This window comes from Pseudorca crassidens, chromosome 1 (genome assembly GCF_039906515.1).
Source record: "Pseudorca crassidens isolate mPseCra1 chromosome 1, mPseCra1.hap1, whole genome shotgun sequence".
Taxonomy (NCBI): Eukaryota; Metazoa; Chordata; class Mammalia; order Artiodactyla; family Delphinidae; genus Pseudorca; species Pseudorca crassidens.
Window position 1 is genome coordinate 141,667,695 of NC_090296.1, and position 15,451 is coordinate 141,683,145.

The 15,451-nt window shown below is 40.9% G+C and overlaps 1 protein-coding gene across 2 annotated transcripts in view; it reads left to right on the forward strand.

The window, feature by feature from the left end:
- AGBL1 (AGBL carboxypeptidase 1) overlaps positions 1-15,451 on the forward strand; it is a 783,161-nt gene that overhangs the window by 447,035 nt on the left and 320,675 nt on the right. For both annotated transcript variants that reach the window (XM_067696096.1, XM_067696105.1), the window contains exon 19: positions 6,515-6,644. In XM_067696096.1, the coding sequence (XP_067552197.1) occupies positions 6,515-6,644 (130 nt within the window). The remainder of the gene's footprint in view (positions 1-6,514; positions 6,645-15,451) is intronic.

The following is a 15,451-nucleotide window of genomic DNA, read 5'->3' on the forward strand; positions in this document are numbered from 1 at the left end:
AAACCATGAGTTCATGCTGATAACTTCTGATTCCAGTACAACACTACAGAGTTAATTCTTTATTTATAACTCCTTTTTGTGACTATGAGAAAACTGGTTGTTATTACTCATAATTAAGTTACTTGTTTACTCAGTTCTAGAATACATCCAAAGCAGTCTTAGAATTGGTAGCTCAGAATTGAATACTGCTGTGAAAAACACACTTGTGTACTATTGTGTTTGTCTTTAGCTTTAGAGTATATAGCAACAATATTTTTTTCTAAAGTTACTTGAGTCAGTTATTTCCTTCCTACTTCCATAAGTGTTATTTATTTGCCATAGTTTGTTTATTTGTAACTAATCCATTTGGAGTTCTATTCATGGTTTTCTCATTATATTTATTTATTCACATAAGTTTATGAAACATTAACATGATTCTAAAAGTTAGAACAATACAGAAAGGTATGATCAGAGAGGTGTCACTAGCCCTTTATTCCTCCTACCCCATTCCCATTCATCCATACTTTATATCCTATTTCCATCTGCCTTCTGTAAGTAATCAATCTTATTAGTTTCTGATTTATCTTGTATTTTTTGCACAAACGAATAGATGTATGTGTATTGTCTAATGTCTCCTTCAGTCTTAAATATGCTTTTTATATTTTACATAACGTTTTATCATTTAACTTTATACCATGAAAATCACCATTCCATATTAGTTCATAGATACCTTCTTCTTCATTTAATAGCTGCACAATACTCCAGTTTTTAAATGCATCAAATTATTCAACCACTCTCTTATATGAGCATTTTCTTCTGTATTGTAATATTATATCCCATTACCTTACTGAATTATTTATTGAGTTAGTCATTGGTTTTCTAGGTCATAATATAAAAAATATGTCATTATATTCATATATATATGTAGAAGCAGAATTGATGCATACTTTTTTTTTTTTTTTTTTTGCGGTATGCAGGCCTGTCACTGTTGTGGCCTCTCCTGTTGCGGAGCACAGGCTCCGGACGCGCAGGCTCAGCGGCCATGGCTCACGGGCCCAGCCGCTCCGCGGCATGTGGGATCTTCCCAGACTGGGGCACGAACCCGCGTCCCCTACATCGGCAGGCGGACTGTCAACCACTGCGCCACCAGGGAAGCCCGATGCATACTTTTTAAACACATACATATGACACAGAAAGTATCCACCAATTCTTATTTTCTGATTGCCTTTCTCAGGAATGAGTGTTGGATTTTTTCAAAAGATTATTTTTTAACATTATGGAGATAATCATTAGTTCTTGGTTTTTGGACATGCTTTTTATAATTTCCCATTCTGACAACTTTTTGTGAAGATTATTAATGTATTTAAAATTTCATAAATTAAATGAATTATTCTTACTCATATCTGGTAAATAATATTATGTGGTCCAAAATGTCAGCCAGTTGTAATAGGTGACCTCAAGTGATTACTGACACCCTGGCTGGTCTCAGAATTGTTGGCACAGACAAAGGTCTCAAGACATAGCTTTAGAAACTTTAACCTTAGAGTATTAACTGTTTCAATGGGAGTGATACCTATTTTTATTGAGTCAGTTGTATATGGGATCAAGTGCTATGTAGAAATGTGAATTAACTCGTTACATATTCCTGATTTATACAAGTGATAGTGTAGGACTCACCTATATTTGCCCACCCCTTAATCTGGTCTGACCTGATTTCAGCTTGTCCTCACGTTGTTATCTTTTGAATTGTTCCATTGGATGTTTGAATGACATTATGAAACCAGGCTTGTCAAAATAACTTGGAGAAAACACATTTTCATCTTAACTCTATATTGGTTTTCAAATTAAAACATGGAAAAGACTAATACAATAGTGGGGAAAATGAGGTGGGAAGGTAGGGGGGATGTCTCTTCAGACATTTGCTAAGTCTCAAGCACGCTACCTCTCTTTAGACTTCAGAGCTTGGTGTGCCGCAGGCACTTGTATCAGCAAGCCTGGCATCACTCATTCAGTCTGATGGGCCCCATCTCTCCTTTTATCAGGCACGGATGGATGGGAGATTTTTGAGTCATTTTATTGTCTGACTGCAGCTTTATAGATGGTCTTTCAGGAAGCAACTCACTTTTTCCTCTTTCTTCCTCTGGCTTGTGGTTCTTTCTTTGCTTCAGGGGTCCTGGTAGGTCAGGGTGTGCTTGTCAAGGCCTTTGGTTATATGGTTTATTTCCCATTCTCTGGTCAGGATAAGCCCTGTTCGTAGCAGATACATAAAATCCACAATTAGTCTTAAGAAACTGGTTTACAGTGACATCATTTCCCTTTAGACTGTCTGACCTTTAAGGCTATCCTTAGGTTACCATGAAGTTGGTGGCTTTTATTCAGTGACCTCTTAGGACTGGCCCTTCTGATTCATTTTTTATAATTTTGACTGAGGTTTTGTTTTTTTTTTTGGTCATAAAATGACCATATTTTCAGGAAACGACAAGCCTTTTTTTTTTTTTTTTTTTTAAGGGAAGGAATTTATCCTACCAAAACCTGCAGGTTTAATGGTTAGAGAGACATCCTAGACACGGGCTGCAAATACCTAAAAAAAGCAGGCTCATAATATATACATAAAACACTCAGAGGTAAAAATAGGGAGCAAAGGTGCCTGAGGTTGGGGGAGAGTGTACCTCAACTAAAACATTCAAAGTCAGTTAAAACAATCAAACCCAACTCTGGTCAGGGATCCTACCTTTGAAACCCCTCTGTTCACGAGGAATTGAGGGGTTTCTTGGGAAATATAGGAATTTCAAGGCTATAACTGCAACATTCCAGGACAAACTGGATGGTTGGTCACCCTAGACCTAGCATACTTTGTGCATCTAAGCTTTACCTTAAACTAGACTGTAGTTAAACCAAAGCTTTTCTTTTAAGAAATGAGGTCTATTTGGATCAAATGACTTCCCCCTGTGAAAACCAAAAGGAAGTGCTTTTTTCCCCTGCTCTGTAAGTTTGCAATTTTCAGTGGGGAAAAAAATAGCAATGCTCACCATTTTATTCTCCTTATAAGCAAAGCAGGACTTCAAACTCTATTTGAGGGATGACCCCTTTTCAGAAATTAGAGGCACTGAATTTATTGCCAACCAGTCATAGCTGTCCATCTGCTAATTCTCTCCACATAGAGGGAGCAGCTGTCATTTCAGAAATGCTACAGTAGATAATAAGATGGGGTGCATTTCCTCTTCAAATGCTTAAAACAAATCCCCAGGAAGAGTGGCAGCAGTTCTCCTGACTGCATGAATCTCTGATATTATTAACACAAAATGCCAAATTGATTTGGAGATTGGAAGAAAATGTATTTGCTTTAAAAGGAAAAGCACTCAAGTTAGGTGTAGTACATATTGTAATAATCTACAATTGCCGAGATCTAGGAACTGCAGAAGCCATAGGCACACACAGAGTTACTCTCAAAATCATAGCCACGCACAGAGCGCTGAATACAAATACACACATATGGGTTTCCCAAGTTCATACAACCTACGTATACCAAAGGAATGCATCATTGTCTCCACCATTGTGAAACAAAATTTATACCCAACTAACAGCTTGCCTAAGTCTCACATTGGCTCAGTTTCTCTCCAAATCCATGTACCTAGTCAATCTTAGATGCCATCCTCCTCTTGGTACTATTTAATGGCCCGCTTGGTATATTAAATAGTCCATTCAGCAGTCTATATTGTTATATCCTTGCATTTTTTCCTTAGATAACTTCTTTTCTCTTCAGTCTCATTGCTTCCACCATTAAAAGTGCTCAAGTCAACTTGAACTTAAAACTAACCACAGCCTCTGGTTTGGGGTTCCTAGCCAAGATTCTACTCCCTTCCAATCAACCTGCATATAGCTCTCTGATTATTATTCAAAAGGAAAAATATTAGGATGAGATAAGGAACTAATGAACATAGTCCAAGTGGTGCTATGTGTCCCTGAGTATTGTAGATGTGGATGAGGATGTAGATACAGCTGTAGATGGAGACGTGCATGTGTATATAGGTGTGGACATGACATGGACATAGACAAGGGTGATGATAGAGTTATGTAGGTATTTCTCCATGGAGATATCTAAAATAGAGATCATTTAATTTAACCCTCAGAATAGTCCTAGGAGATAGGTTATACTTATATTCTTTTGCATATGACAATATTGACTCTCAAAGGGGCCCCCAACCCTATATCTGGTGACAGAGCTGGGAGTTGAGACTTGATCTCCTTAACTAACACTCAGGCTCATTCTGATTTCAACACAAAACTTTTTCTTTCCTATTTTTTGAAGAACTGTAATCTAGAACAGTATATCTGCTGTTTGGTAAAGTCATTTCCATGTGGACATTGCTCTTGAACTTGGTCTTTGTGGAACATATGGAAAGAAGAGGTAGAGAGAGTTGCATGGAATTGCTGGCTGTTGGACACATACAATGCTTGCATTTTCATTTCTACAAACAGAAATGCTTTTAAGGGGCCTTCACTGATTTCATTACTTTTGATGTTACAAAGAAAAAAGAAATCCCCAGTGTTGATGAGAATCCAGGTCAAGGCAAGGAGAATCACAGAGCAGTTAAAGAAAATCCTGAGGCTCTGGGATTTTGTGCCTGCAAGTACCTCGATTTGAGAAAAGAAATTCATTTAAACTCAGCAAATAAGCTCAGGAGAAAGTCTGGGACACTGGCTTCTTTCCTTGTTATTTGCTTCTTTCCAAAAATCTGCTTTGTATTTTACCTTCATCCTTGGTCATCAGGCAGAAACCCTATCTCTAGATGTCATTGCTATTAAAAAGAGGAAGTGGGGGGTGGAAAGCAAGAAAAGAACAAAAAAGTCAGAGAGGTAGATGCAAAAAACCTCCCATTTCGCAAGTCAAAATATGTTAATGGTGAAATCGGGATAAATGATTAATCTAATGATTTTCAGTTTCCAGTGAGCTGTAAGAGGGGCTAGCAAGCAGCAGGAAACTAATATTTAAAGATAATTTCAGAAACATGAGATGAAAAAGTGGTGAAAGGAGGAGGCTGAACCTTTTTCCTTCCGCCTCCAAGGTTTATTGAAAAATAGTGTTTTTTCTTTAAACAGAAAACGTATGTGATTCTACATTTAAATCTAGTACATTTTTTTCACTCCAAATTATTTACTGAATACCAACTCTGACACAGTTACTATATTAAGGTTTTGATGGTGACAAAGAAACTGTTTCTGCCTCTGGGAAGCTTACAGTCTAACTGCAAATGTAAGAGAAATAAAAAGAAATTAAAAAAAAAATCTAAAAAGGTTTTTATAAGAACTCTGATGAAGGTTGTCCCAGGATGCTATTGCAACAAATAGGAGCAGAATGTAATGGCCTGGTGATCAGGGAGAGTTTCCCTGCAGGGCTGATCCCTGAATGTTGAATAGGTGGGAAGGGATAGAGCTTTGAAGAGTCCTGGCAATGAGACCAGTAGGCACAATTGCTCAGAGAACTGTGTGCAGTTTGATCAAGCTGAAGTATGGAAAGACAAGAGCAGCAGGAGGTGGCGATAGGGATTAAGGTAGGGGGTTGGGAGGACTAGGCCATGGAAGTACTGCACTGCTTCCTCCTAATCTGTGGTACCTTGATCCTTAGCCCTATCGAATAAACAATGTCTCAGCAGGACTTCTGGTTGCCTCCCTGGAGAATGGGCTGTGCTTGGTAATTTATGGTCGTCCTTGGCTTTTAGGATGACCTTACCTGTCACTCAGCAACTCAGCTTCCTTCCCTCTGAATTGCAGTCACTGTTCTCACTCACCAGCTGTGTCACCTTTGTAAAGCAACTTGATTCTTTCAAACATGAACATCCCCTTTTCCCAGATGAGGAGATGTATGATTTTAAGCTCATTTCTAGAGCTAATATTCCATGATGATGTCTCTGAAAATGATAGTCTGGCTCTCTGAGTAAATGTCAAGCTTTCTGTGTCATCTGTATGGACAGGGTGGGCAGAAGCAATGTGATAGGAGGAAGAGCCTTATGCTTTTTTTCAGAGGGAAACAGACCTGGATGAACAGCCTAGCTCTAAGTTATGTGACCTCGGGCCATTTATTTAACCATTTCTAAGTGTCAGTCTCTTCATTGGGGTGCAGTAATATCGAGAGTTACTGGGCCACCTAGAAATATCATATGTAATATGCCCAGCATGATAGATTGAGCTCAACTTAATTATTTGTAGAACTGAAGGTCCCAGAGCCTAGAGAAATTTATTGAATTTGTTCTCCATGGATGTGTTGTATAGCAGGGAACATTTCTCAAACTTTGCCTTCAAACTCTGGTGACCCCAAATCAAGTTAAATATGGTTTCTAAGTTCTTTTAGGGGCTGTGAATAATCACGGCACATTGGGAGATTAGAGGCCAGATATGCATCTTTCTGGACAACTTCAATTGATGTCAATTGAGAAGAAGACAGAAGGAAGTTAGATTCGTTAGTTTAATTGTTTGTCTTGTCGAGCTTTATTTTCTTCTAAACGTGTATTTATTTACTTGTTGTTTGTTCCTGCAGCCACAGATGCTCACTGAGAGGAGGGGATTTGAACAGACAGTGGCTCTCTCCCAGTGCCCATCTGCAGCCCACAATTTACCACGCCAAAGGGCTCCTGCACTACCTGGGCAGCATCGGCCGGCGTCCCATGGTGAGTTACTGCCTTCACTTCCTTCTGCTTCTACACTCTTGCTTGGTTCCTTCCACCTCCCAGGAGGCAGAATACATTCTGTCCAGGCAGGAAGACCAGACACAAGCCAAAGTCCTGTGTGTGACAAGCTGTAAAGTGTGTGTGTGTGTGTGTGTGTGTGTGTGTGTGTGTATTCAATTCCTAAGGCTGCCATAACGAAGTACCACAAACTGGGTGGCTTAAAACAACAAAAACATATTCTCTCACATTTCTGGAGGCTAGAGGTCTGGAGATTAAAGTGTCAGCAGGCTCTGATCTCTCTGAAGGCTATGGGAAATAACCCTTCATTGCCTCTTCCTGGCTTCTGGTGATTGCCAGCAATCCTTAGCATCCCTTGGCTTGGGCGGGCGGGGCACAATTCCACTCTCTGCCTCTGTCTTCACATGGCCATCCTTGCCCTCTGTGTGTCTGTGTAGAAATTGCCCTTTTCTTATCAGGATAGCAGACACTGGACTAGGGTCCACCCTAATTCAATACGGTCTCCTCTTAACTTGATTACATCTGTAAAGAATCTTTTTCCAAATAAGGTCACATTCATAAGGACTGAGAATTAGAGCTTCAACATATCTTTTTGGGAAACAATTTAACCAACAATAGGAGCAAAGCAGTAGTTCAATACTCATTGGTGAAAACTGGGCAAAAAATTGCATTTCATCCCATTTCCTGGGTCTATTTATGTTTTTCTTCAGTTATTGTTCAAGAAAGGAAATGGTATTTTTTCCAAATATTATTTGGAAAAAAATCCTCTAGATGTTCAGATTGACATTCAACTAGTACTTATTAAATTCCAACGATGATTCTGGCACTGTGCTAGGCACTTCCATGTGTAGGCTTTTCTCCCAAGCCTATAGTAACTTAGCAATTGATGAAAAACAGACTATATGGATCCAGAGGCTTAGGCTCAAGATAAGATAGGAGGCAATACTAGCTAAGTAACTGTATGAAACTGTTCATTTATTTTATTTGTATTTTTTTAACATCTTTATTGGAGTATAATTGCTTTACTGATCATTTATTGACTACAAACTGTGAACGTATCTGTCTGCAAAAGTGCAGAGGAGCATATGTCCAAATTTAGAGTGCTTACCTAACCTAAGGAACTTAAACTAATGTGGAAAAGCTCACGGATGAACCAACTCAGACAATTACCTCTACCATTAGCCAAATTTTGACCATGTACTATGTCATCAAAACAGTGTCACATTCAATGAATATCTAGTGAAATGATGGGTGAATATCTAATATAGAAGCTTATTTAACTCTCAGAAAGATTAAGAGGTCAAGTGATTTCCTTGGCATCACCAGGAAGCGTACGGCAGAGTTGAGATTCAGTTCTGATCTGGTTTTCCACCCAGAACTCCATCTTTCTTCAACACTTACTCTTTGAGAGGATGTGTTGGCGTGTCCTCAAGACTACCTTCAGGTTCGGTGATTCCCTGGAAAGACTCACAGAACCCAGAATAGTTTTTCTGCTCATAATTACAGTTTATTACAGTGAAAGGATACAGATTATAATCAGCAAAGGTAAAAAGCACTGAGAGCAGAGTCAAGGAGAGTCAGGTATAAGTCCAGGTGTCTGCTCCCAGGGGAGTTGTATGGACAGTGCTTAAGTCTCCAGCAATGATGTGTAATAACAGGTAGAGTGTTGCTAACCGGGGAAGCTCCCCTGAGCCTCGGTGTCCAGGACTTTTTATCAGGGGTTATTTTGTAGCCATGGTTTCCCACGTGGCTGAGCTTAGTTACTCAGTTTCCAGACCCTTCAGAGGTCAAACTGACACTTTGCGGCACAAGAACCCCACCATATATCACATTGTCAGCGTCAGCCTTCTCACATTGCCTGAGGTCCAGGTAAAGAAAGACACTTTTATCTAGCAGAATATTCCAAAGATGTCAAGGTGTTCTCCCAGGAGTCAGTCAAGGGCCAGACCTTTCTTTGGAGTGTACAGGGTTTAAACACTTCAGACTTGCTGAGTCAGCACTTTATTGCAAAGAGGACAAAGCACATCCTTTTCCCTTAAGAATGCTTTTTCTACACTGGTCAAAATGTGCAATGTTTTCATGCTAGCTCCCACTCCCCCCACGCTTCCAAGGAGATGCTGTAATCTATGCTGTCTACCCTGTAGAAGCAAGTTCATGGCCTACATAGCAGAGCACCAATATCACAGTCAAGATCTTGAAAAGTATGTCTCTCTGAATAGAAGGCCTTAGCCTCTGGGAGGAGAGAGAAAGACTTACAGAAAAAAAGGTTCCAACCTGATACACAGTTAAGCATACACACATTCAACCCGTAACAAACAGGATTCCTCTCTGTTCTGACAATCTCTAATTGAAGAGCAGAACATTTATTTTAAAGCGTGACAGGTGAAAGCCTTGTTTAAAAATATAAATAAACATTAATTAACTGTAAACATGACAGCCGCAGACTTGTTTCCTGCTGGGACCATCTGAGAGGTGGGTGAGAAACAGCTGAGCCCTAGATGCAATTCACAGTGTCACAAAGCTCTCCTACAGGCTCAACATCACCTTTCAGCTACCTATGCGACTGTATTTAACTGGCCTCCTGCTGACCACAGAAGCACCGTCAGTCACTCATTCAGTACTCAGGCCTGTCCTGTGCTGGGAAGATTTCCACTGAGTCAAGATTACCTCTTGGGCTAGTTGTAGGTTAACTGTGACTCCACCCAAACTCTGACTCTTATGAAAATATTTCTTAAAGCATCAGGAAGCCAGTTTCTGGTGGCTAGAAGATTCCACCTGTTCTAGATGATACTGAGACATTTGCCTATTGGCAGGTAGAATATTATACACTCCCAGAACCAATGAGAATGCAAGACAGTGAGAGAAAGCAATGCCATGATACTTCTGGGGGTTGCTAAAACCAGATAATTCATTCAGTTTATAAGCAATATGGCATTATTCACAAATTGTTTCATCCATCCACCCATTCATTCATCCATCCTTCCATCCATCCATTCATCCATCCATCCATCCATCCGTCCGTCCATCCATCCATCTGTCCATCTATCCACCCATCCATCTGGGCAGTCATCCACTTGTCTACTCATTTACACCATGTGTGTAATCACTGTGCTAGATGCCAGAAGGTACCTTTTCTTTGAGGAGTCCATAGTTTCCTTGGTAGAAAGTATAGTCAGGTCTGCAAAGAAACCAATGTAGTAAAAGATGGTAAAAACTGAAACCAAGGCTCATGGGAGTTGTAAGAACACAAATGAGAGGTTGAGCCACTTTCCCTCAAGGTTATGGAAAAGCTAGAGACTGGAGATGCCATTTGAGCTAGACTTGAAAGATGAGTAAAAGTTTTTCTTGTACTAGTAGTAAAGTAGAGAGGTAGTCTTTTTTTATTGTAGTAAAGTAGAGAAATATTCTTTCTTCAGAGGTCTACAGGCCTGATTATGGACTTTTAGACCTTCTGCCTTGTGAAATTGAAGAGTTGGTGAATTTAGGGTCACCTCACAGAGCAAAAGAAAGAAAGCTTTTTATTAACTGATGGCATAGTTCTCACATCACACTGATCTTATGGTCTCTTTCCCATCTTCTTGAACTTCCATTTTCTGTCTCTCTTGTTTGTTAGAAGATCAGGAAACCTGCTCCAGATGTTGGAGCCAAAAACCCAGAAACCTACAAAATATTGGCATATTCATACACTGGAATACTATTCAGCAATAAAAACTTAAAGACAGGGCTTCCCTGGTGGGGCAGTGATTGAGAGTCTGCCTGCCGATGCAGGGGACGCCGGTTCGTGCCCCGGTCTGGGAAGATCCCACATGCCACGGAGCGGCTGGGCCTGTGAGCCATGGCTGCTGAGCCTGCGCATCCGGAGCCTGTGCTCCGCAACGGGAGAGGCCACAACAGTGAGAGGCCTGTGTACCGCAAAAAAAAAAAAAAAAAAAAAGATAAAAAATTAAAGACAGTAACAATAAACTACAGATATACTCAGCAACATGGACCAATTTCAGGAACATGTTTAGTGAAATAAGCTAGACACTAAGAAGCACATATTCTGTGTTTCTATTTATGCAAAATTTAAGTAAACCAGAACAGTGGTTGCCTCTAGAAGGGGATTAAATAAAAGGGGCCAAGAGGGAACTTTCTAGGTTAGTGGAAATGTTCTATATTTTGAATGAAGAGTCAGTTACACCAAAACTCATTGACTCAAAACTCATTCAAGTTCTGTTCATATACTCATTTACATTTATATTTACTTAGAATTAAAGACAAATCAAAGCAAACTCACAGAGCTTTGAAATGCAGGTAGGAGGTAAAGGGGGCTGTCCCAAACTAAATTGACCAGCATGGAGGCCTGCAAGTCAAACCAAGGAAGATTATCTTTGCCAGAACAGAGAGAAAGGCTGAGAAGATTTATTAGAAATCAGTAAGCTCTGGCCAGAGAAAATGTATGTAAGCAGAGAAACCCAGAGGAGCAGACAGGCTTGACAATCAATGAGTAGGAAGCGTTGAAGTGTTCCTCTTTGCAGAGTGAGCACCCAATAAGGGCCAGGAGGCACAAGGCTCAGGGGCAGTAGGGCATGGCTTGGGGGAGTGGGCGAAAGCTCTCAGGCTCTAGCAGGCTCCCAGGAAGCCAGATCAGCAGTTTCTTCTGAGCTGCTGGGTTGTAGCTACCTGGCCCCTGTGCTGCTGCAAAGGGTCTGGGCTTCAGAATTAGGAGAGGTATGGATTCCCATCCCCTTGGCTCTTGCTCTTTGAGTGCCTGTTGGTAAAGGGATTGCAGTGCTCTCTGAGCAGCTCATTGATTTCCGTTTACCACTCACAAAAACTAGGGCACCTTCTGCCAGGGGCCAGGGAGGGCATAGTTTGGTTTTATCTTTCTCTGGGGCCCAATGGAACAGAACTTTTAGCTGCTTAAATGATTTTCCTGGTCTTCTCTGTCCCTCTGGCATATGTTTTTAGTTAATCAGCTTCTTTTTTAAAAAAAGGCATGAAAGGAGAGGGGAAAAAGGAATGGCACGTCCCTTCCTGAAATCTTGTCTCCAAGGACCTCAAGATACTCTGTACACATAATTTATTTTATCTCCACTTTACTCCTCAGAAGTGTTAGAAGAACAAGTGTTATTGTTACTTATTTTCATTGACTCAGGCTAAGGTACTGAATCTAGAATTCTCCCCTTTTTGTATTTGAGGATATAGTAGGGAAAAAAAGAAAAAATCCCCAAGCCAAAAAAAAACCCATGGAGGTCCTGGGTAAAAATAATAATAATCTGATTCCATATTTTTTTATTTAAAATTGTTCCCATGCTATCAGAATAAAGATTGAACAGTGCTTCTTTAACATACCAGAAACCATGTTTTGTAGGTGTTTTTTTTAAATGATAAAAAGAGAATGCATACAATGTGTAATTTTTATTTTTTTAATTAATTTTTATTGGAGTCTAGTTGATTTACAGTGTTGTGTTAGTTTCTGCTGTACAGCAAAGTGAATCAGTTATACATATATCCACTCTTTTTTTTAATTTTATTTTTAAATTTTTTAAAATAAATAAATAAATTTATTTATTTATTTATTTTTGTCTGCGTTGGGTCTTCGTTGCTGCACGCGGGCTTTCTCTAGTTGCAGCGAGCAGGGACTACTCTTAATTGCGGTGCATGGGCTTCTCATTGCGCTGACTTCTCTTGTTGCGGAGCACGGACTCTAGGCGCACGGGCTTCAGTAGTTGTGGCATGTGGGCTCAGTAGTTGTGGCACACGGGCCCTAGAGCACAGACTCAGTAGTTGTGGTGCACGGACTCTAGAACATAGGCTCAGTAGTTGCGGCACACGAGCTTAGTTGCTCCGCGGCATGTGGGATCTTCCTGGACCAGGGCTCAAACATGTGTCCCCTGCATTGGCAGGTGGATTCTTAATCACTGCACCGCCAGGGAAGTCCTCCACTCTTTTTTAGATTCTCTTCCCATATAGGTCATTACAGAGTATTGAGTAGAGTTCCCTGTGTTATATAGTAGGTTCTTATTAGTTATATATTTTATATATAGTAGTGTGTTATGTCAATCCTGTAGGTGTTTTTACAGATGTAAATACTCTACATTTAAGTGAATTGCTGAGGTTTCTTGGATAAACTTATGTTGGAAAACAAAGGGAATATTCCCTTCTCTCTGACTAGTATCTCCAATGAAATTTCTATGTATCACAGGGACTGGAAACCTGGGGTTCCCCATATGCTACAGGGAAGGCCAGTTAGATTTTTCAAAGAAGTCTGAGAAAATTCCCTCTTTTTCATTTTTTGCAGAATGGACTGAGGTTAGGAGGTGAGGTAGAGGGGAAAATAGGAGGGTGTTTGCCTGGATCAGTGTTTCCCTCAGCCTAGTTGAAGGTGCCTCTGCTCAGCACTGGTGGAAATGGGAGGAAGGCAAGAGACAGGGCCAGATGGACTAGTTTTGCTATAAAGGTATTCTCTGTGAGGGTGGGCTGCAAGTCAGAACAGGGTTCAGATGAAGACATGGGGAGACCTGTGCTTCATCTGCTAAATATCTATGTCCAAGGAGGACTCTAGTGAGAGAGCAAGGCAGGGATGATGATGGCCAATGGCACTGGGCATAGAGCTCAAAGTTCTAGTCCCAGAAAGTAGGGTTTGCCAAGACCAAAGCACAGTCCAGCCTAGGGTCCAAGACAATCAACAGTCCTCCAAGATAGGATTGCAAATCAGGAAACGGAGGCAAGCTTCCTTTTATTGAGTGGCTAGGCATGGTGGTGGGTCAGTGTTCATACCCCATTCCCTAGGTTTATCCAGACAATTTGGAAATCTGCCATGGGTCAAAAAGACTAGTCTAGATCCCACCTTCTGGTGAAGACAGGGTTCCCAATAAGCCCTCTACCCTAACTGACGTTGTCACACAAAGTGGGTAGGTTAATGCTTCTACCTTGAGAACTTTAGTACCTGCAACTGAGTGAGATAGGTGGCAGAGGCCTCACCCAGGCTGATAGGTTGCAGGCACTGTGTCCAAAGGTGGCGGCCAGACTGCTGCTTCTCTCCCTTCAATGTCTAAAGCTAGAGAAAAAGAGCAGTTTTAACTGCTGGGGAGCCTACCAAGGCCTCACTGCACAAGTACCCTCTTGGGGTGTTAAGCTCCCTCCTCACTGAGGGACAGCTGGCCAGAGAAAGCGAGTAGAAATCAGCTTAGGCAAGACCTCAGGTTAAACCTGGTCATTCACTCTTAATTTTGCTAATTGACAGACTTGTTACACTGCGCTTTATCATTGATAAATCCAATGTTTTATAATATTTTGTTCTGGAAAATCTTTGGAGCCAGACCAGTTAGAGTTTGAGGTAAAACACATGGGTTTTCAATGGGAGGCCATGTGCAAATCACTTAACTTCCTTTAACCTTAGTAAAAGTTGAGCCTCATATGTAAATGTGAATGATAGCCTCCTTTCAGGAATTTTATACTGATTAAACATGTATGTAAAACCTTAGCAGTGTGACTGGTACGTATCAAGCATTTAAATAAACAGCAGAGATTAAAATTATTACTTCCCAGGAGGGTGCTACATACAAAACAAAGCCTCATACTAGACTGCATGATTTTGCGTTAATGTACATGTGCTCTTTCAATGTAATTGAAATATTTTGGAAGGCAGGCCATTATATTATAATACATAACACTGGAATGGAAGAAAACCTCCTCCAGCATTTTATAACAGGTAATAAAGGGTCCCACTGTGAGAAATCTCATAACCGGTTAGTTACTAATACCTTCTGCTTAGTGAAATGTGAAAAATTTCACCCCAAATTAGACGTTGGAGGGGGACAAAACTGATTTGTAAGTAAAGGCTGCTTTTCTAAGGCCACGTTGGAACTTTGGCCCACAACGATGCAATTTAAGTGAAAGTCTTTCACTTTAGGAAAGGGAAAGCCACATCACGTCTTCTTTCAGGTAGTTATAGGAATAAGTGCTGCACGTGCCCGCTGTGGTTAGCCTCAGCCATGACTGATGTTGCTGGTAACTCAGATGAAACACTTGCTAAGAAGAGAGCATGACTGTCAATAAAAGGACTGGGAAATGTGGTCTGGCAAACAGGGTTCTTGGATAATTGAACATGCCACCAATAGCATTTCCCTCATAGAAAGGTTTACTCTACTCAAGAGCTTGGGCTGAATGTTGTCTGCAAAATATTGTGCACAGGCTGGCATCTCCAGGGCTTTAGTGAGACTTGGTTGGTTTAATTGGAAGCATTGCTGTTTTGGGTTTCCATCACATTCCCCAGAATTAGCCTTCTTTGAGCTCCAGCCTCGCCTTCATTTTCTTGTGGCAATGAAATAAATAATGCAGAGGTCTTGCTGCCGGGAAGCAGGAACGAGACCCAGATGTCAGGAATGGAAAACACAGCAGCTTAAAGCTGGCGAAGCAGAGCAGTAAACAATCAGGAATAGGTGAGCTGCGGGAACGGGCGAATGGCTAGGGGAGGTGTGTTTGAGATGGGGGTGGGCAACCTCTTGAACAAGGTGCCCAAGTAGCTTACAGAGGAACCAGGGTGGGACCAAAGAATGGAGGGGAAAGACGGTGAAGGCATGTGAGTAGCGTGGTCATGTGGCCCTGAACGGTCTCTTTGCTGAGCAAGAAATGATGGAGCTCATGTTTGCGTGAATTAAATTAACCTTGCAATTTAACTCAGACAGTAATTCACTGGGAAAGGCACTAGGGGAGATGCGTGAGAGCCTGATTTCAAAATCGTAATCCAATCCACACTGTACACCTCGCTGATGAAGAAAGTGAGACACAGGGGAATCAGTTTA